The sequence below is a fragment of the Dendropsophus ebraccatus genome, chromosome 2, assembly GCF_027789765.1.
Source record: "Dendropsophus ebraccatus isolate aDenEbr1 chromosome 2, aDenEbr1.pat, whole genome shotgun sequence".
NCBI lineage: Eukaryota > Metazoa > Chordata > Amphibia > Anura > Hylidae > Dendropsophus > Dendropsophus ebraccatus.
The window spans coordinates 164,040,566-164,063,638 of record NC_091455.1 but is presented as its reverse complement, the minus strand read 5'-3'; the positions used below and the strand labels follow the sequence as shown (position 1 = coordinate 164,063,638).

At 44.3% G+C, this 23,073-nt stretch overlaps 1 protein-coding gene across 8 annotated transcripts in view; it reads right to left on the bottom strand.

Annotated features, from left to right (window-relative positions):
- SLC4A7 (solute carrier family 4 member 7) overlaps nt 1–21,331 on the bottom strand; it is a 103,540-nt gene extending 82,209 nt beyond the window's left edge. For all 8 annotated transcript variants that reach the window (XM_069958641.1, XM_069958643.1, XM_069958647.1 and 5 more), the window contains exon 1: nt 21,155–21,331. In XM_069958641.1, the coding sequence (XP_069814742.1) occupies nt 21,155–21,202 (48 nt within the window). In that variant the 5' untranslated portion in view covers nt 21,203–21,331. The remainder of the gene's footprint in view (nt 1–21,154) is intronic.
- Nucleotides 21,332–23,073: the final 1,742 nt, after the last annotated feature.

Sequence of the window (23,073 nt, the reverse complement as noted above, 5' to 3'; positions counted from 1 at the left end):
TTTGAAATACTAAAATTATGGAGGGATTGGCGTAAAGGCATGCAAAAAGAAAAATTACCCTTACATAGGAGTATATCACCTTTAGGCTATGTATGGCGTACTAATGATTGCAAAAAACGGCCATTGTTGTTAAATGGTTCATGACCATTATTTCCAGCAGTTGTTTACCAGTTGATCTTTGCAATCTTTAGTACGTCATAGGAACATAGCCTAAAACAGAAATAACTACACTGTCACAATTCCAAAGTTATTAGCAGAACACCAAAGTTAAGGGGAATCCATCAGCTGCAATTCATACAAATATGTTCTAGAACAGTGTCCCCCAGCTCCAGTCCTCAAGGAGCACCAACAGGTCCATGTTTGGAGGACTTCTTTGGCATTTCACAGGTGATGTAATTATAGTGATTGCAATGGATGTCATCTGGCAACTATTTCATTTATTTTTTTCTTCAGAGGACTCAAGTGTGATAGACTTCGCCCCTATTCCCACAAAATAAAAGCATACACAGAAACTACCACTGTTACAGGAATCCTCCAGCTATTGTGTCCTCTATTACAGCCTATGTGGGACAGTTTTTATGCAGTGGTCTCACAGCTGGTCCATTGCTTTGGATCAGTTAATCTCGGCTGAATTATTTACAATGAAGTTTCAGGATTTGGTTTTCTTCCCTTAAAAGAAAACAAAAAAAAAACCCTGCATGTGCATGTTCCGGATTATAGTATGCATCCAGAGCATCCAGGATTTCCTGTTCTAGTTTTTTTTTACCCTATTCACTCCAGTTGGTCCTAGATTGTTGTTGCTTGTTTTAGTATCTAAGGCTGCGATGGTTTATTCCATATCTCCATAGTTCACTACCTCTCAGATTTAGCTTTTGTCTTTGGGTCCTGTTGCCTGCTTGATTTTTGGTAGTGTAAAAGCATACTATCTGAAGCACATTGTATATTAGTGTTGCTTAGTGATAGGTTAGTGTTCAGGGGAAGATCAGGAATAGCTAGCTTGATCAAATTCATTATTACTCCTATTTTACATCTTCTACTACAATTTTCATCATCATCATCCTCCATATATCATTCTGCTGTTGCTGTCATTTATTGGCAAGCTGCAGTTCTTTGTACCTGCCAGCATTGATAAAAGCTTGGTATGTTTTTCTTATTACTTCGTAGCTGTTATACAATGTGATCCTACTGTGCTGTATGTCTTGGGGTTCTGAAGACTGGGAGCTACAGTTAGGACCCAAAAAAAGTAAATGCTGTATGTGAAGACCGCTTCAGTCTTCCTCCAGAGACGTGGCCACATCTGTGGTCATGCTTAACTATAGTGTATGGGAGATCTGTACACGGCACCGGTTCTCCACCAGTATATGGGATTGGGATGAGAGCTCAATGAATGAATATGCCATGAAACATACATACACACACACACACACTTTTTCTATAATTGTAGGAATAAAGTAGAATGTCCCTCATTTTTACTACACATAACATCATTTGCAGCCTACCTATTCCAATTCCTTGCACAAATTAGAACATGAACTATGCCAGATGACATTTTTCTTGGAAACAAATGGGGAGGAGGCACAATAGCTACTTCTGCTGACGTAAAACATTCTTCCTCCTAGAACTTATCAACAGTTCTGTTCTTTGCCATGTTATATTTAGTTACACGCTGTAATCCATCAATATGGCCATCAGACGACTTCCACTGCCATAATAAAAACAGAAAGCGGATAAAATGCTTTCTGACTGCAAGGCCTAGCTGTTATCTGCCAGATGAATCTGCTGGACGCGTTGGTGCTTTCAGTCTGTACTTTCATGCATGAACATGCCGAGCAGAACAAGCCCGAGTCTCGTGCAGGGTCACTGTCGTCACACACATCTGTCTCTCCATACTTAACATGGTCAATAGTACAGAATAAAATTCCATACATGTTATACCACTGACAAACAAGTTTAGAATAACACCTTGATATAGCTGAGGTATGCTACAAGTGTCTTGTCTAGGAAGGGAAAACTAAAGTTTGGGTAAACGTATAAAAATAGTACCAGGAAGAACGATGCACTGGCTTCACCTGTATAGCAGGTAACGTAAAGGAATGAGCACTAGACTGATTTATTCCATGATAATGGATGCAAAATTTACTTAATAAGTCGGTCTATTTTGCTTGTAGAATGCCAATTTTCTCTACCAGTCTCTTTTCTGTGTGTACTACATGGTGGTAGTAAAGATACAGAGAAAAAGCAACGAGTTATAACATAGTATTACAAGTTTTATCTTAGTAAATTTAATTAAAAAAAACAGCTCACTAGACAGAATGAAAAAAGATCCTACAAAAAACAGGAAACGGTCGTGTCTTTCTAAAAAAAAAAAAAAAAAAATGCCATGAACACAGGAAATCACAAGATCTGCGGAACTGTTTGCGGATTTATATAGAAAAAAAAAATACCACATCTGAGTTTCAGGTGCAAAAACCCATATATGCTGCATTTATGTAAAGAGTATTTGCTGCCATCAGTGGTGAAGAATGGCACTACAAGTAACAAAAAATAAAAATTGTCAGATATTGAGGAAGGATGTGAGAAGGGGCTGGCTTGTCATTTTTATAAGCTTTGTAACACTTTATATCTCAGCATTAGGAAGGACAATACTTCCCTTTTAATAAAAGATATAGACAAGCGTGTAGTATTTAAAGCGTAACTGTCATTTCAGGGTCATTTTTCTGAAAACATTAAATATCAGTAGTACAAGCGATTTTAGGAAACTCTAACTCTGTAAAACTCTGGTTTTATGTACTAAAAAAGTTTCCTTCTGTACTGAAAAAGCAATCTCCCAGCCTCCCCCCTCACATCAAATGAAGCAGGATTTCTGTGTCCATTATGTGGCTATGGAGAGGGGAGGGGCTGAGAGGAGTGACTGAGCATGGAGGATTTCTGCACAGCACAACACCCTGCAATCTTCTCTCAGTAAGTTCATAGATAAGCACTGACCTTTCTGACACCTGAATTTAGCGTTTTAGGTGCCAAGAGAGTCTACAAACAGCTGACCTTCATGTCACCTCTTCCTGCTCCCTCATCTCCCTCAGCCCCTCCCCCCTTCATAGGCTTACAATGGAGAGAGCAGAGCCCGTCTTCACTGGCTTCTCTGTAATGAAGACGTGTTTGCCTGATAATGCACAGATAAGAAGTTAGGGGGGGAGGCTGGGAGATTGCTTCTTGAGTACAGAAGGAGGCTTTTTTGGCTGATAAAACCTATTACAGAGTTTCTTAAAATCGCTTAGACTACTGATTTCTGCAATAAAAAAAAAAAAAACATGACAGTTACGCTTTAAACATCTTGCATGAAGTTGAGAAGTCTTTCCTAATGGCTTTTTTTGCCCTTGTGTTCACATGTACTGTATATGATTTTATGCTGCATAACTCAATCTAGATCCGTGATGGCGAACCTGACACCCTGTCAGCACTGACACGCTTAGCCATAGTCGCTGACACGCGGCCGTATACAGAAGAGTATGCGGCCGCATGCAAGCTCCAAAACAGCTCCGTGGCCTTACAGTGCGGTCTGACCCCACCACGTATTTCCCGCCCCACGTAACGCACGGACGGAGCTTCTGTGACGTCACCCGGCACAGTAGCTGTGAACGGCCGGCCGCAGCGGTGCTGCGCTCCAGCCCAGTCTTGCTCCTGCCACCAGTGTAGTCTTCCAGCGCCACAGGGGTTGTAGTTTATTTCACACAATTATTTTTAGTTTTATTAAGTACAGTTATATATTACAATTGTAACTATAAATATTGCAAAATTATGGTGTTTTTTCTCGAAGTGAAACACCATGCTGACAGACCACGCTCAAAAGGTTGCCCATCACTGATCTAGATAGTTGAACAAAGCATACAATCCTCAGCTTATACAGCCACTCAATAGATCCTGGCGGAGGCCTATTGCTTTTAGTAACACCAAACCTACAGTGCGGTAGATACAATAGGTCCTTTCAGTAAATAAGTGAACCAGAATGTTTAAGACGACATCAGCTCTAATAATACCTAGTACATATCGTGCTTAGAATATAAGGATTCTTCCTAGTCTTTTAACTTGTTACTTTCTGTACAGGAAACTGGAGGAGGAATAGCAGATTCTTCTCCCTGGGGATCATCTGTCTGTATACAGGGAATCTCTGCAGAGCAACACTGCAGCCTGTAACTCCCAGGCTGAATAATTCAGGCACCGAAGGCAATAAAGAAACATTGTTGCAGATGTTACTTCATGGCTTCTGTACCTAAGGATGTAAAGAATCACATGGAAACAACTTTCACATTTCTCATAAGTGGCAGTAGCATATCTAAAGTGATAGGAGACTTCCCTCCATCTCTGCCAGTAGCACTGATATTGAGGAACCTACAATACATGTGATTTATAGTGGCTTTAATCTGTTCTATACTGGGAAATGACTGTAAGCAAAATCTATAGGCGGCAGATTGTCTTTTACTAGACTGTAAAAAATCCAAGCATGGAGATGCACAGGAGAATGACGCACGTTCCCAGAACAGCAGGTACACATGGGATGCTCCATAACTACAAGCATGTAGGAATGAGAATTACACCTTGCACTAATGAAACACCTGTAAAATAACAAGAACAGAGTCCTGCCTAGTGACATCACCAAACCAGTCTCTGGTAAGCCATCGGGAGAAGAGTCCACCAGACATGGAAGTGAGCACAGCTATAGGTGTTCAGTGATAAGCTTTCTAAGGGGTTCCTTCAATGTGAGCAGCCCCACACGCATTAGTGTCCCAGGAGCCGGGCATGACAACAGGCAGCCGCAATCACGCAGCTGCCTGGCATTAACAGCTTAAATGCCACGGTCTAAAGCGATCGCTACGTTTAAGGAGAAGTACCTGTCACTGACTGATCAATTCCCCTGAGAAGCGGGGGCATAATACTTACCTCCATCCTTCTCATAGTCTACAGTCAGGCAGACTCTATGTACAGATCGCCAATAACACTTTTCAAAGCTAAGTAATTGCATATACAAGTCCCCTAAGAGGACTTATAAAACATTAAAAAAAAAAAGCTTAAATAACTCCCAATTTCTGATTTGCACCAATAAAAACTATAGATCATGATGCAAACAATTTACCCCCAATCAGCCCTGTAGGTGAAAAAAGAAAAGCGTTATGGCTCTTAGAAGGTGAAGAGGAACACTAGTTAAGGCTACAGTATGTTCCCACTTCAGGAACATATCATGGAAGGCGGACGTCTCTTAACATAGAACATTGTCTGGTGTTTGCTAAAAGCCAGCAGGGGGAGGGGGAAATTAATTACAAGTAACAACTTACCTCTCCTCGAGTGCGCAGTGAGTGGCCGCGGGACCCCTGCTGGGCTCTGGGATCTCCGAGGTGTCCACATCACAACCCGGCTGACGGACTGGCCACTCAGCCAGTCAGTGACTGGGGCGGGATGCCATTCCAGTTACTGATCGGCTGAGCGGCCAGTCCATGAGCAGGGCCTGCATTATCCCCTCCAAGTCGAGAAATCATCACAACTCTGGGGAAAATTACTTCCAGCGGGGGGGGGGGGGGGTCCCCTGGCTGCTCCAGGCGCTCACTGGGAGGGGTAAGTTGTTACTTGAAATCAAATTCCCCCCTCCCCTTGCCAGCTTTTAGCAAACACCAGACTTTTCCTTTAACAAGATGGCCGCATTTGTCTGATATGTTCCCAAAGTGGGTACATAGCCTCAATGTCACCTGGACATCTGTGCATCAGTGATCTTTAGTCATTAAAGAGGTTAAATCTTACTCCCACTTACAAACAAGAGATGGGAAACTGTGAAAAAGTGGTCTATCATCTTACTGAAAAACATAAGGAAGAAATAGCCATGGAGCAAGCACTAAGCCGATAGCTATATCATGTATGGCCATCCACAGCCAGCCCTTAGAGACTGTACGGTTACAGAAGCTACACTGAAGATGTAACTATACAAAAAGTAATACTAAGCAATTTACATTATGAGTTTTACTGAAATTCTGCATGGCTATATTTAGAAGGACTCCTGTAAATGTTTCTAATCTCCTTGGCAATGGGTTCACCACGAGGCTGCAGCATCTAGTAAAGTCACAACATTCCCTTAAAAGCAAATGAAATGCATATATTCCCATAAACTAAATAAGACGTGAAGGAATCAGCCAACTATAGCCACACAAAGCAGCAGTGTTTCATTCAAACCAGGGATGGGGAACCTGTGGCCCTCCAGCTGTTGCAAAACTACAATTCTCATCATGCTGGGCATAATAGAGATTGTAGTTTTACAACAGCTGGAGGGCCACAGCTTCCCAATTTCTGCTTTAAAGTGTCACTGTCGTTATAACTATCAAAATCATGGGTCTCCAAACTGCGGCCCTCCAGCTGCTGCAATAATACAATTCCCATCATACCTGGACAGCCAATTACAAAGTTTTAGCTGTCCGGGTATGATGGAATTGTGGTTTTGCAACAGCAGGAGGGCTGCAGTTTGGAGACCCAAATCAACAGTAGATGTGATATAAAGCAAGTTTGCAATGTGATATAAAGCAAGTTTTACTTTCATTATTTTTTGCTGTTATCATGCTGTAAAACAAAGCTGAACTTACCGGAAATCCAGGTCCAGTCTCCTGAAGGCAGATTTTCTGACTTGTGCTGGTTGAAGAAAACAGATTAAAAACACAGGAATTCCGGCCAGAGAGTCACGACTCAATGTGTCCATCAATCACATAACTGCCTTCTCTCTGTGAGCGCTCAGATGGCCTGGGATACACAGCAGTTCCTGTTTTCATGGGGTTTTTTTTAGAAAAAAAGAACTGTCAGAAAACAGGAAGTGCTGTGTTTTTCATGATAAAAAAAAAAAAAAAAAAAAAAAAGAGAAAGAATGTAAGTTGCAAACTTGCTTTATATCACATCTACTGTTGATTTAGAAAGTTATAATGACAGTGACAGTTTAAACAAACTAAGATAAAATAAATAATATATATATATATATATATATATATATATATTATATATATATATATATATATATATATATATATATATGAGTGAGGAACACGGAACGTGGGAATGCAGCTTAACTCTTCCCTAGTGTCTTGTTCAACAATCAAACTGCAAGTGTTTACAGAAAGAGTAAATGAATATCAGTATAAGCCAACATAGTTGTGCAAGTACAACCCTACAGGGAAGAAAGTCTCTACATGATCTTGGATTAATATTGGTCTGAAATCAGATGAGAAACAAGCTCAGACACATTGAAGATGTGTGTGCTCCAGGCTAGGCTACCATGGGGAGTAGTGTTTCTCCTTGAGGAGATCGAGCTGGCATAGGTAATCTTACAGGCAAAGCTCCCTGGGAAATGTAAGCAAATTAGCTGTCATCCAGAAAGATGCCAACTCTCTCTTTAGTGCCACCTATGGATAGCTACCCTGTAAGTCAATGTCTGCCCCAGTTAAATAGCCTCAACATAGGTATATGTACTAGAGCAGGTGTGCACAACCTGCCGTCCTCCAGCTGTTTCAGGGACACAATTTCCATCATGCCTGGATAACAAGAGGGTGTCCAGGCATGTTAGCCGTTGTAGTCTTGCAACAATTGCAGACAGAGATCAGACCCGCCAATACCTATGTACCCATCAGTTTTCATTTATTTATGCAGATTTCATCAAAAATCTCCACCCCCCACCCCCCAAAAAAAAAAAAAAATATAGTAAAAAATTCAAGATATAATATAAAACAAATATATAGGTATTCTCCATTTGTATGTTACAAATTTGCAGGACACAGGCCTAGATTTATCAAAGGGTGTAAAATATCAACAGGCGTAAACTGTCCACAGCAACCAATCACAGCTTCTCTATCATTTTACCAGAGCTGAAAGCTGAGCTGTGATTGGTTGCCATGGGCAGGTTACACCAGTGTATATTTTACAACCTATGATTAATCTCCCCCATAGAGTCCTTGAAAAATATGGACAGCATCTGTATATCATACCTAGTTGCAAATCAGTTGTCTGGCAACAAGTTGGTGACATAACTTTCAGCCTTGGCCCTTTTGGCTCAAATGGGCTGACAATGTTGCCACAGAGATGGAAGCATGGAGGGAGTTACACACCAGTTCATAGAGTGGACCGGTGTGAGAAAACCTGGAGCAGAGCTCAAATTTAATAAGAGTAATATGAAGGCACTTCAGCAGTACAACTACACTGACCTAGTAACGTTGTACCAGACTACAAGAGTGCTCCTGAAGAAAATGCCTGGCCTTCTATTAAAGGAGAAATCCAGTGATTTTAGAACATTGTCAGTTGGTACGGGTGGGGGGGGGGGGGGGGGAACATAATCACTACTTACCTCTCCCCATGCATGTGCAGCACTGGGAGAGGACTCCTGCCAGGCTTTGGGATCTCTTTTGGCTGCAGCATCACAATCCAGTTCATGGACTGCCCGCTTAGCTAGTGATAGGGCAATCCATCAGCTAAAGTCAGGTATTTTCTCCCAAGTCGTGACCACATCAGAACTTAAGAGGAAAATGCCTTTCGACAGGAGCCCCAGAACCTGTGACAACGCTTCATGGGGAGGGGTAAGTAGTGATTCCTTTTTATGTTCCCCCCTGCCAGCTGACAATTTTTTTTCTCCTTTAAATTGAATTGTGGGGGTCATTAAATATACCACACATTTACCAACACTGACAAATGGGATAAAGATAACTGCCACCGCCTTTTCACCGACAGCTCCGAGACTTGACTTTTTGATTTTCACTGATGGATTTGCTTCACCTTTGGGAAACTAATCCTTATATACAAAAGCCCTCAAAGCAAAAGGTGGGTCAGCAATCTGACAGACAGCAAAGTCAGAGTTCCCAGCCATCCCACACACTTCAAAGCTCCAAGTTAAGCGCTGATTAGGGAGTTCAGACGTGCGCTCCACACGCATCCCGGCAGATCAGCAACTTTCACCTCTATGTTGCATTTTCATAAACCAACAGATTAAGAAGAGCTTCATATGGCTCAGACAGATTTTCGCTCTATGAAAATATAAAGGGTTAATAAAAAAATAAAAAAACACTACTTTTTACACTGCACAAGTTGCATCAGTATAAATAATGGAGGAAAAAAGAATCAAGACATCACTTTATCTGCATAGTGGCATTTTCTGCAGACAGTGGGGGACAGTTGTAAGTGCCTCCAAGGCCCCCACTGGATTCAGGCACTCGCCTCTTAGTGAAAGCAACCTGACCTGCGCCTTCTGAGCAGGTGTAGATTTCTACCATGATTTACGCCTCCCCCCCACAGGCTACATAAAATAGTGCCAAAATGTTATCAAATGCCTAAATACACTCACAGGGTGCTGACCTTTCCAATGTTTCTGGTCAAGTGTCACTAAACAGGCAGGTAATCCTTTTAAAGCACGGCAAAAGTCAGTAACAATATCCTAAAATGCCCAACAAACACGGTAATCCCAATCCACATAAGATGATCCGTCTTAACTTCTTTGTGACATTATTTTTAGACGTCAAAATTGTCTCATGGTTAAACAAGGCCACGGCAGATCACACACACGTAAGCTCAACCCACACAGCGGACAATGGGGTCACTATGGGAGTAGGCACCACATTTCTGCATACATATGTATGGTAGCCACAGGCTAAATCTAGGTGGCATTGCCAGTCATCTGCCTAAACAACCAAAAAAAATCTTTTATCACAGTGTTATATATCTAACAAACAGGACAATTTTCTCCCTGTGGGTCAACAGTTTCTGATATATTCTTAGGCAATATCTGTACATGGTTGTAATGGGATAGGACCAGGAATATTCACCAGCCATCCCCAGTGACAGACAGCTGTAATCACTGAGTGGGACCACCTACTAGGCTACTAAGCCCAGACTACACAGAGATTTACAACTTATCTCTATTAGTTGATGTGATAACTAACACATACTTGTAATTTATTTAAAGGGGTACTCCAACAAAAATCTTTTTCTCTTTCAAATCAACTGGTTTTAGAAAGTTATACAGATTAAAAATCTATAAAAGTATGAAAAGTTTTCAGGTGCTGTATGTCCTGCAGGAAGTGGTGGATTAATTCCGATCTAACAGTGCTCTCTGCTGCCACCTCTGTACATGTCAGGAACTGTCCAGAGCAGTAGCAACCCCCATAGAAACCCTCTCTTGTTCTGGAGAGTTCCTGTCTTGGACAGAACTGGCAGCAGAGAGCACTGTGTCAGACTGGAAAGAATCCCACACTTCCTGCTGACATACAGCAGCTGATAAGTACTGGAAGACTGGAAGTTTTTTAAATAGAAGTAATTTACAAATCGATTTAACTTTCTGAAACCAGGTGATTTGAAAGAAAAATAAATTCATTGGAGTACCTCTTTTACTTATTTACCAAGAATAATCCCTTGCCCCAGAAAAACAGCTTCAAAATCTTGGTCAATAGGCGTCCCTCTTCTCTATGGTCTGCATGCTCACTGCCTGTTACTGGAGACAGATTTCCTCTAACAGCCTCAGCAAGACAGAAAACAGGAAATGGCATGTGCCACGTGAAGGATAGGGAAGAGAAAGCCTTGGCTGCCTACCCGGAGGCTATGAGGCTTTAACCTCCTCCAGCCACTGGGCAGTAAATTAACGTCGCTGCAGCCTATGCCCGAGGCCTCAGCTACGTTAATTAATGATCAAGGATGACACCTGCGGATGACATGGTCCCTGCTATCAGTGATAGCCGGGGACTCGCCGCAACGCTCAGCAGCGGAGCCACGCACCGATGCTGAAAGTTAACCCTATAAATGCTGTGGTCAGCACAACTGCAGCATCTATAGGGCTTCTGACAGAGAATTTTCCCTCTGCAGAGGGAGAATTCTCTGTCCGGGGTCCATCAGGGCTCTGCAAAGTGATCACAGAGCCCCGATGGTAGCCATGGAAACCGGAAGCCTCAGGCTTCTGGTTTCCTAACTAAGGAGGCCAGCGGGGGTAGGGAGTGAAGGCTGGGTGCGCGGGGAGCATGCCCGTGAGCTCTGCCCCCTCCCCCATCTCTGCTGCCGCTGTCACAAGATTGTAACAGCAGCAGGGGACAGAGGAGAGGGGGAAGACATACATTAACTTATGGGATCATTATCAGCCATAAGCTGATGTCCAAACACGAACTGGGCATTGAAGCATCAATGACCCCAGGGTGTGTTAGGGTTAAAGGATCTGCTCTATCCATAGAGGGTAAAGGCTTCCCTCGCATCTCAGCAGCAGCTCAACTAACAGGAACCAAACATCTCCCCGAGGGAGAATGAGCTGGCCCCAGAACCTTCAACACTATGCTGACCTATGCCCACCTTGCGAAGTCAGTGCATAAGTAACTCTTCCCCCCCCCCCCTCATTTATAGTAGTGGACTGTGTAAATTACCCTCCTGTTCAGCGCTTGCTGCAATGATTCTGCATCTGCTACTTCTTTCATCTCTGCTCACATAACACTTTAGAAAAAACAAACAAACAAACAAAAAAAAAACCTGTGCATCAGAAACCCGTTGTCTCTCCATATGAAATCTATAGTGCTGTAGTGTATGAATTATCAGCTCAGCGCAAGCCTGCTCAGTGCACTTTCAGCAACAATGCGTCATGGCATAGCGGAGTATGATGTGATGTGTTAACACTGGTTAGTGAAGCAAGGGAAAGAAAGTGCATGTCTGTCCTACTGACAAACAGCCCCTCCTTGGTCTTACCCCATAAAATTGTAGAAAATGAAATAGCTTTGTATCATGAAGGGGGCTATTTAAAGGAGAAGTCCAGCCAAAATAATTTTTTTAAATGTTATTACTGATGGAAAGTTATACAATTTTCTAATGTACATTAATTAAGGGAAATGCTCAAATACTGCTATTTCCCTTAATTTAGTGTATCAGGAAGTGTTAGAATTCTCTCAGAAGCAGTGACGTCACGACAAATGGTGTAATTCCTATGGAGTGTCCAGCAGGGGGCACACTATATTTAGAAGTCAATGAGTACCATTGACTTCTATATATAGTGCACCCCTGCTGGACACTCTTTAGAATCAATGGATGTGTGTATGTAATGTAATGTTATGTACTGTACTTTGTGATTGAATAATGTACATTTATGGAATACTTTGGGAAGCAAGTGTCCTTGCTCCCCAAAGTATCCCATAAATGTATTCAATGAATAGATTTGCAGGGCACAGAGCAGGGAGGGAGAGAGGGGCCCGTGCATCTACCTCCCCCCTCCCTCCCTGCTCGGTGCTGGACACATATTCACAGTACTACTCTCCCATTATCTGCAGATAATGGGGGAGTAGTACCTGTGCTATCTATCGCTGCCCGCGCCGCTGCTCACACAGGGGCTGCTCTTCATGCCCCCTCCTCCACTTAGCTTGAAACGAACTATCGTGGCGCTGACTCCCGCCGCCCGCGCTGCTCCTCACACTATCCCACCGCCGCGCCGCTCCTCACACTACCCCGCCGCCGGTCTCTGCTCCTACATATAGGCTCCCGTCCGCCCTGCATACCGGCCACGTCAGCCCTCCCCCACCCACGGCGTTCCCGGTGCTCACTGCAGGGTGAGGGAGGGCTGACGCGGCTGGCGGCAGGGTAGTGTGAGGAGCGGCGCGGGCAGCGGGATAGTGTGAGGAGCAGTGCGGAGTCAGCGGCGCGATAGTTCGTTTCAAGCTAAGAGAAGGAGGGGGAGCGGAGGAGGGGACATGAAGAGCAGCCCCTGTGTGAGCAGCGGCACAGGCGGCGATAGATAGCACAGGTACTACTCCCCCATTATCTGCAGATAATGGGAGAGTAGTACTGTGTATATGTGCCCAGCACCGAGCAGGGAGGGAGGGGGGAGGTAGATGCACAGGCCCCTCTCTCCCTCCCTGCTCCGTGCCCTGCAAATCTATTCATTGAATACATTTATGTGATAACTTTGGGGAGCAAGGACACTTGCTCCCCAAAAGTATTCCATAAATGTATTCAATCACAAAGTACAGTACATAACATTACATTACATACACACATCCATTGATTCTATAGTGTCCAACAAGGGCCCATTATATATAGGAGTCAATGGTACTCATTGACTTTTATATATAGTGCGCCCCCTGCTTGACACTCCATAGGAATTCCACCATTCGTCGTGATGTCACTGCTTCTGAGAGAATTCTAACACTTCCCGATATACTAAATTAAGGGAAATAGCAGTATATGAGCATTTCCCATAATTAATGTACATTAGAAAATTGTATAACTTTCCATCAGTGATAACATAAAAAAAAATAATTTTGCCGGACTTCTCCTTTAAAGGGGTTATCCAGCGCTACAAAAACATGGCCACTTTTCCCCCTACTGTTGTCTCCAGTTCAGGTGCAGTTTGCAATTAAGCTCCATTTACTTCAATGGAACTGAGTTTCAAAACCCCACCCAATCTGGAGACAACAGTAGGGGGAAAGTGGCCATGTTTGTGTAGCGCTGGATAACCCCTTTAAGCTAAAGCTCAACAGCAGTGAAAGCCCGAATTTCACCATGTCATCATTTGGAAGGATTAAGCTGAAAAAAAATTGTTTGGAAATTATATGTACACCACATTCACCTTATTTCTGTATTTCTGCATTGCTAGGCACCCGGGCTGGCGTCAGCACCCAGGCAAGGTACTCGGGCTGGGCCTGGCCCTTTCACTGTATGCGCTGCTGATAGGAGCACATACAGTTAAATGTGCTGCTGTGAATGACATAGCTAGGAGCCATTGGCAACCTGACTGTCCATTACTCTTGTGGCCATAGGCAGCATTATATCTCCAGCCACAAGAGGCCGCTCTCTCCCCCAGCAACCCTTGCATGCTCAAAGAGCAGGAAGGGATAAAAGAAGCTGAAGGACAGCAGGTGAATTTTCCTTTTGTCTCTTTTATCGATTTTTGCCACAATTCTATAAAATGGTGCTATTTTACCACAAACTTTGCAGTACACCAGGGAGAAGGGGCAGATCTGTGCCAGGGGCGCAACATTGATAACTGTTCCCTTTGTGAACATAGCCGCAGTTTGGAAATGCTGATTACATAGCAGAGCCTAGACTCTCAATTTAGACAAAATTACAGAGCCCGCATAACTAATTAGGCTCCAATTATGTAAACAAAGAAACACAAAAAAACTGCAAGTGTGGGAACACATCCTTAAATACAAGTTATACTACATTTTTTCCCACAATGTTGTATATCAATCTGTTCAGCACCTTTCATTTACCAGGATGCCTGCATCAGTCCGTGCTCGTTTAATGTGTGCAGTGTAAAGGTGCGTTTACACAGGCAGATTTATCTGACAGATTTTTGAAGCCAAAACCAGGAACAGACTATAAACAGAGAGCAGGCCATAAAGGAAAGACTGAGATTTCTCCTTTTTTTAAATCCATTCCTGGCTTTGGCTTCCAAAATTGATCAGATAAATCTCTCTGTGTAAACGCACCATTATCTGACTCCATTGTTTTCCACAACACCTTCCCGGACTCTGTGAAGTGGTATCATTGATAATATCTTTCTGTTTTGTTTAGAGCAGATTGGATGGTAAGATGTGCTGTCTGCTGCCACCTCTGTCCGAGACAGAAACTGTCCAAAGCAGCAGAAAATCCCCATAGAAAACCTCTCCTGCTCTGAACAGTTCCTGTCTCAGACAGAGATGGCAGCAGAGAGCACTGCGTCAAACTGAAAAGAGAACATTTCCTGCGGGACATACAGCAGCTGATAAGTATGGGAAGACTTGAGATTTAAATAGAAGTAATTTACAAATCTTATTAACTTTCTGAAACCAGTTGTTTTGAAAGAAAACGATTTTCACTGGATAACCCTATTAACCCTTTAAAGAACGGGCCCATTTCGATTTTTTTTCGAGCCCTTATTTTTTGCACCACTAATTGTACTTTGCAATGACAGGCTAAATTTATGCATAAAGTACACTGCGAAACCAGAAAAAAATAAATGTGTGGTGAAATTGAAAGAAAAAAAACAAAAAAAAAAAAAAAAACTTTCTTTTTATTTGGGGGGGTATTTGTTTTTACGCCATTTGCCCTGGGGTAAAACTGAGTTGTTATATATGTTCAAGTCGTTATGATTAATACGATATGTAACATGTATAACTTTTATTGTATCTGATAACATGTAAAAAATTCAAACCATTGTTAACAAAAATATGTTTCTTAAAATCGCTCTATTCACAGGGAAAAGGGGGGGTGATTCAAACTTTTATTAGGGGAGGGGGCTTTTTATTATTAACAACACTTTATTTTTTTTACACATATACTAGAAGCCCCCCTGGGGGACGATCCAGAGATGGGTTCTAAAGTGTCAGCGGCTTCTGCAGTCAGAGGGGAAAGCAAGAAACAAGGGGGGCACCAGGGGAGCGCGGACAAGTAAAAAAAAAAAAAAAAAAAAACTTAGTTCAGCCACGTATTAGCTATACAGTAACATGAAGCAATAAATGGCCGATGATTTTTCAACGCGTTAAAAGACAACGAAGATTTGATGATCAGCTCCTCAGCTGATTGTTGTCTTTATTACACAGTGTGATACCTGCCTGATTTAGTAGATAATCGCCCCATGTTATAGGGTCCTTAGTGATCAGAATGAAAGCTGCAAGCTTTCAGGATTACTTTAAAATACTAGACAATAAAATGGAACAATAGAAAAGTAAAAAATCCAAACATTCCTAAACAACACGTTAAACGAGTTAAAAACTTGATTTAAACAATGGTGATGATACACACATTCGCTTTAACATATTGTATTGAGCCCCTACCAAATCAGTAACAGTAGATGTAAGGCTATGTGCACACTATTTTCAGCTTTAAAGAGGTACTCCAGATATTAATTATTTTCCATATATTGCTGGGGCAGCACAGAAAATAAGAACCCATACACCTCTAACATACTCCCCCAGGGGTCCTCCTGTGACATTGTCGGATCCCCAGCTGAATAGCATTCTATGGCTTCAGTCACTGATCATCAATGGAGCGGGCAGGCCGGAAGTAGTTGTGGGGGCAGGGCAGTGCCCCTAACAGTGCTCCTGGCTGAAAATTAAGCTGACTAACAGCGCGGGAACGGCGCAGAGGATGAAGGTTACAGACTTTGTCCCCTATATCGCCCAGGACGCTGAGGAGGAAGGTAAGAGACTTACCTTCCTACTCAGCATCCCGGATACCTTAGTGGACTATCAGCAGGTTAGATTCGTCTAGTTCCCTGTCTGGATTATCAACAACACATATGTGCATATTCACATTAACCCCATGCCGCAAAATGACATTCCCAGAATGTCATGTAAAGCAGGAAGTTCCTGCAACATGCTGTCCCTGGCTCCCCCCGCTGTCCCTAACTGTGATCGGGCAGCAGGAGGAGCCTGTGTCACACAGCCTCCTCTTGCTGCCCCTGCCCGGAGGGTAGCTGCGCTCCCCCCCCCCCTGGGCGTTTAACCCCGTAGGCGCCATGGTCCATGGTACCGCAGTGTCTATGGGGCAGCCGGAGGGAGTTCCGCTCCCTCTGACACCCTGACACCCCCCGCCCCCCCTTCAACCCCCAGAGCGGCGAGAGGTTACCATATCAACCCAGCCACTTCTTTATGCATCTGGGCTGCTATGGATTAGAACGATCAGCCACCTGCACTGAATGAGCTGTCAGCCGTTCTGACAGCTCATTCATTCTATAATACATTACAGTGAAAGTTAAACACATAAATATTACACACATAAATAAACAAAGTAAGTTAAATAAATAAACAAACATACACATTCCCCATCCCCCTTTATAAATGATCCCCTATGAATAAGATACACATATTTGGTATCGCCGCGTCCATTATTACCCAGTCTATAAACTTGTTACATTAATTATCCTGCCCTATTTACGCCGTAAAAAAATAAAAAGCTAACCAAAATCACATTTTTTGTTAATCCCGCCCTCTAAAAAATATAGATAAAAGCTATCAAAACGTCACATGTACTCAAAAGGTGTACTACTTACAATATGCAAGACACAAACAGTTTTTATAGTATAAATGCCATAACCTATAACAAAAGCTATATAAAATAGATATCACTGTAATCGTACCGACCTGACGAATAACGATAACATGTCATGTGTAACGTATAGCAAATACAAAAAAAAATTGCTGCTAAATTGTGTTTTTTATTCATACCACCTCATAAAAAATACAAAATTATCAGGGTGTCACATGTCCCCCTGAATGGTACAGATGGAAACGTTAACTTGTCTTACACAAATATTTAGGCCCCTTAAGGCCTCTGTGACATGGTATAATGGCTAAAAAAACAAATAAAAAAGGCCCCAAAATTCACCAGTTCTCTGTCATGTCTCATGTCAGGTGACGCACTGCGGCCACATATGGGGGATTATTAGAAACATTAGAATAAGCGGAATAAATATTGAGTTCCATTTCTGTTAGTATTTGCTGTGTTAGAGGAAAAATGGATTAAAATGGAATATCTGCCAAAAAAAAAATAATAATAATAACTATCAATCAAAGTATACCACAAACATACAGAGGAATATGTCACGGAAAAAAAAAAAACTATCTCAGAATAACAGTGATAATTAAAAGCATCGCAGAGTTATCACTACATAAAGAGAGACAGGTCAGATTTGAAAAATAGGCCACGGGCATTAAGGCCAAAACAGGCTGAAGAGGCAAGGGGGTAAGGGTATGTTCACACTACGGTAGTGTGAACATACCCAAAAAGTAGTCCATCATCTTCAGGGAAGACTGTGAGCTGCCAGTCATGTGCCTGAACATATGGTGAGGGTCAGCCTGGTGGGATATCTAGTGGGTAAGGGCTTTGGGTGGGATTTCAATGAATTCTTATGTTACAAGGAGATTGGGTTATAGAAGTCTTTTCAGCACTTGAGTAGGAGAGAGGCCACCAGTGTGCCCATTACTGCCCCCTAGAGGGGTATTCTCCTCCTCAGAAGTTATGGCTGTCCTACTGTGGGATCACTGGTGGTCTAAGCAGTCAGCCCCCTAATGACCTGACCCTGCTGACAGTCTCCTGGGAGCTAGAAGGGAAGTGACACATACAAGCTAATAACACTGTCACTATACATTACTCACACATCACCCTGACACAGATGGACACATGACATCACTGCCTACAAATGACGTCATGTAGCTGCATCCGCTACAGACGTCATGTAGCTGTATCCACTCAGACCCTGCAGATGACGTCATGTAGCTGTATCCGCTGGGGGGGGAGGGGAGCCCGGCAGTGTGTGGCGGGGGGAGGGCGGCATTTCCGTGTGACTCATTTCCCCCAGAAGACACGAGCGGTTCCATAGGAGAAGTCACCGCTGATGAGGAAACCCCCGCACCACGTGCTCCGGTACGGGAGGCCGGGACTGTGCGCCGCCGCCTCATAACAGATCCCGGAGAGCAGTGCGGGGGGCGCCGGGGTTACGTGGCAGCTGTGTGTGATGTGTACAGCGCCCTGCTGCCCCTGTATCCCACCCTGCCTGCTGCCCCTGTATCCCACCCTGCCTGCTGCCCCTGTATCCCACCCTGCCTGCTGCCCCTGTATCCCACCCTGCCTGCTGCCCCTGTATCCCACCCTGCCTGCTGCCCCTGTATCCCACCCTGCCTGCTGCCCCTGTATCCCACCCTGCCTGCTGCCCCTGTATACCACACTGCCTGCTGCCCCTGTATACCACACTGCCTGCTGCCCCTGTATACCACACTGCCTGCTGCCCCTGTATACCACCCTGCCTGCTGCCCCTGTATCCCACCCTGCCTGCTGCCCCTGTATCCCACACTGCCTGCTGCCCCTGTATCCCACACTGCCTGCTGCCCCTGTATACCACACTGCCTGCTGCCCCTGTATCCCACACTGCCTGCTGCCCCTGTATACCACACTGCCTGCTGCCCCTGTATCCCACCCTGCCTGCTGCCCCTGTGCCACATGAGGCCGATACACTACACTGCCTTCTACCCCTGTATCACATGATGCCAGTATACTACAGTACCTCCTGCCCCCATACCATAATGCCAGTATACCAGTGCCAACTATGCCATGTACCACATACCAGTATACCAAAGTGCCTACAACCCCCTGTACCACATGATGCCAGTATACTAAAGAGCCTACTACCACTGTACCATATAATGTCAGTACACAACACCTGTACCACAAGATGCCAGTATACTATAGCACCTACTACTCCCTTTACCACATGGTGCCAGTATACTATAGCGCCTAGTACCCCCTGTACCACATGATGCCAGTATACTATAGCGCCTACTACCCCCTGTACCACATGATGCCAGTATACTATAGCGCCTACTACCCCCTGTACCACATGATGCCAGTATACTATAGCGCCTACTACCCCCTGTACCACATGATGCCAGTATACTATAGCGCCTACTACCCCCTGTATCACATGGTGCCAATATACTATAGCGCCTACTACCCCCTGTATCACATGATGCCAGTATACTATAGCGCCTAGTACCCCCTGTATCACATGATGCCAGTATACTATAGCGCCTACTACCCCCTGTATCACATGATGCCAGTATACTATAGCGCCTAGTACCCCCTGTATCACATGATGCCAGTATACTATAGCGCCTACTACCCCCTGTACCACATGATGCCAGTATACTATAGCGCCTACTACCCCCTGTATCACATGGTGCCAATATACTATAGCGCCTACTACCCCCTGTATCACATGATGCCAGTATACTATAGCGCCTAGTACCCCCTGTATCAAATGATGCCAGTATACTATAGCACCTAGTACCCCCTGTATCACATGATGCCAGTATACTATAGCACCTACTAGCCCCTGTATCACATGCTGCCAATATACTACAGTGCCTACAACCCTGTGTATATGATGCCAGTATACAAAAGCACCTACTAATCCAGTATAATGTTGTTCACTATATCACAGTACCTACCTACTACAAAATGTACCACATGATGCCAGTACAACTCTTACTACTCTGGGCACCCCACCCCCATGCCAAAGCATTATCCTAGCAGTATTACAGAATTATTACATTACAGACCATTAGTGTCCATGCACCAGTTCCAGTACCATACAGTGCCAATATATTAGTGTCCATGTACAGTACTAGTACCTGACAGTGCCCATGTACAGTAAATACAGTGTCTGTGTACAGTGCTTAGTGCCTGTACCCGACATTGTATCATCTAGTGCTAATACCTTACAGTGTTCATGTACAGAGCTTATTGCCAGTACCTTACATTGCCCATGTACAGTATATACAGTGCCCATGTACAGAGCTTACTACCAGTACCTGACAGTGGACAATATGCTAGTACCTTACAGTTCCCATGTACAGTACTTAGTGTCAGTACCTTACAGTTGACCATATAGTGCCAGTACCTTATAGTGCTTAGTGCCAGTCAGTACCTTACAGTGGACTATATAGTGCCAGTACCTTACAGTGGCCATGTACAGTGCTTAGTGCCAGTACCTTACAGTGGACCGTATAGTGCCAGTACCTTACAGTAGCCATGTACAGTACTTCGTGCCAGTACCTTACAGTGGACCGTATAGTGCCAGTACCTTACAGTAGCCATGTACAGTACTTCATGCCAGTACCTCACAGTGGACCGTATAGTGCCAGTACCTCACAGTGGACCGTATAGTGCCAGTACCTCACAGTGGACCGTATAGTGCCAGTACCTCACAGTGGACCGTATAGTGCCAGTACCTCACAGTGGACCGTATAGTGCCAGTACCTCACAGTGGACCGTATAGTGCCAGTACCTCACAGTGGACCGTATAGTGCCAGTACCTCACAGTGGACCGTATAGTGCCAGTACCTCACAGTGGACCGTATAGTGCCAGTACCTCACAGTGGACCGTATAGTGCCAGTACCTCACAGTGGACCGTATAGTGCCAGTACCTCACAGTGGACCGTATAGTGCCAGTACCTCACAGTGGACCGTATAGTGCCAGTACCTCACAGTGGACCGTATAGTGCCAGCACCCGTGTGCAGTAGTGTCCGTGTACAGTACTTGGTGCCAGTATAGTGACAATGGGCAGCAGTGTCCCATCTCTTACACAGCGGGCACATCACGGCCAGCCGGCCGGCATCACTCGGCGCAGACAATGAGGCGGCTCGTACCGTGGTGAGGAGCGGTCTCATCTGCTCCCCGGCGCGGTCCTCGTCCATGACCCCCGGCAGATGTACACGTGTGTCCCGTCTGGCGCTCCCGGCGCTCACAACATGAGATTTCCTCACACAATCCCCGGTTTGCAGTAGGATCTGTATCGGAAAGAGAGCCGTGTCGTCGGGTTCCCCCGCCCCTCTTCCTCCCCACTATCCCGCCCTCTGCCCCGCACTCTTTCTCTTCGCATGGCCCCTTGTATGTGCTGTGCTGGCTGGGCCCTCCCCTTCCCTCTATCTCTCCTGTGTCTGTGAAGCCTCCCTTCCCCCTCTGTGCTTTGTGCTCCATCCCTTGAGGTGATTTTCTACACTGCTGATGATGAGAATGATGAGCACGCCATTATTTTCCAGGATGAGGTGACTGTAATGTCTCATGACTACAGGAGTCAGTGCTCCCCCAGACTGAGCTGTAAGGAGACTACTGCTCATCTATAGCGCCTCATATACCGAGGCGCAGCCATATCTGTCACCAGATCCCCTCACAGTGTGATGTCCCTCTCACTTACATGGTCTCCTGTACATAAGTGTCACTCTCTAGGGGCTTCCTGCAATAAAGGTGCGGGCCACTCTCTCTCTTTACAGCAGAAGAGGGCACACTTTACAGCAGCATCTGTTTAGTAACACCACAATGCCTTCGCAAATCATCTTCAGTCCGTTCTATATGTGATAGCTGCTTATCTTGGTCCAGCAGTAAGATGGACCTAGGTCATTGTCTGGCCACTAGATGTTTACCTTGTTTGGCCACTAGATGGAAGCACAAGTAAAAAGTTATAGAAGTATTCAACTGTGACATAAAAGTTTAAACACCGTCCAAAATTAGTTGTTGTTCAATAAAATAACTTTAAAAAAAATATATTTGTCTAATAATAGTTTCTTTATTGTGGACAATAAGATTTTATTGTTAAATCTCTGATCAGCTCTTATTGTAGGTGAAGAGTGCTGAATCCTGCCTTTAGCTGGCGCACCTCCGCTCGAGGAATTGACAATTCTTTGAGCACAGAGAGCAGAGATGCGTGAGCCCTCCCATTCAAACAGAAGGCAGGATTCGGCACTGAGTCTGCGCGTGGGGGTTCCGCACGGAATTGTGGTGCTGATTCCGTAGTGTGAACGAGCCCGAGATCAAGTCAAAGCTCAAGGGGAGAGAGTGGCAGGAACTAAAGGTCCCCAAACACCTTAGACCGTAGACAGCCAAAACTGCTGCTTGCTGTAGATTTGCCATCAGTCTAACGTGTGTGGAGCCGGTAATTAATTCTAATGGTAGCTGTACACATACCATAGCTGTCAGCGGAACACTTATTTGGCTTATAGATCTCTTTTCCAATCCCCCAGCTCACATAAATGCTTGGCCGAGGTTTGGCATGCTCTGAATAGGGAGAGCGGTTGAACCGTCACCACTTGGCGAACACCTCTGGTGGAGGTTTATCTCCCAGGGCTGCGTGTATTTAAAGGGAATCTAGTGGCAGGTTAGAAGCCTCTAACCTGCACATATCCAAACTAGGCAGCAGCAGCACAGATAAGAAGAAGATGATAAAGTGCACGCCTCACCAAACCGGTCCCAGGTTTGTATCAAATTCATTAAGAGCAGCAAAAGACAGCACGTGAAATCAAATAGATTGTTTATTCACCGGTGTGCAACGTTTCGGTTCAACAATAGCTGACTTTCTTAAGCAGTGATACAATGCCAATGAATTCAGCCATATAAACACACATATTGACAGAAAATGCAATTAACCCTTAGGGGACACAGCTAGTTTTGGTGTTTATGACACGGCCAAATTTTTCAAATATGACATGTGTCACTTTATATATTAATAACTCTGGAATGCTTTTACCGATCCTTGTGGTTCCAAGATTGTTTTTTCGTGACATGTTCTACT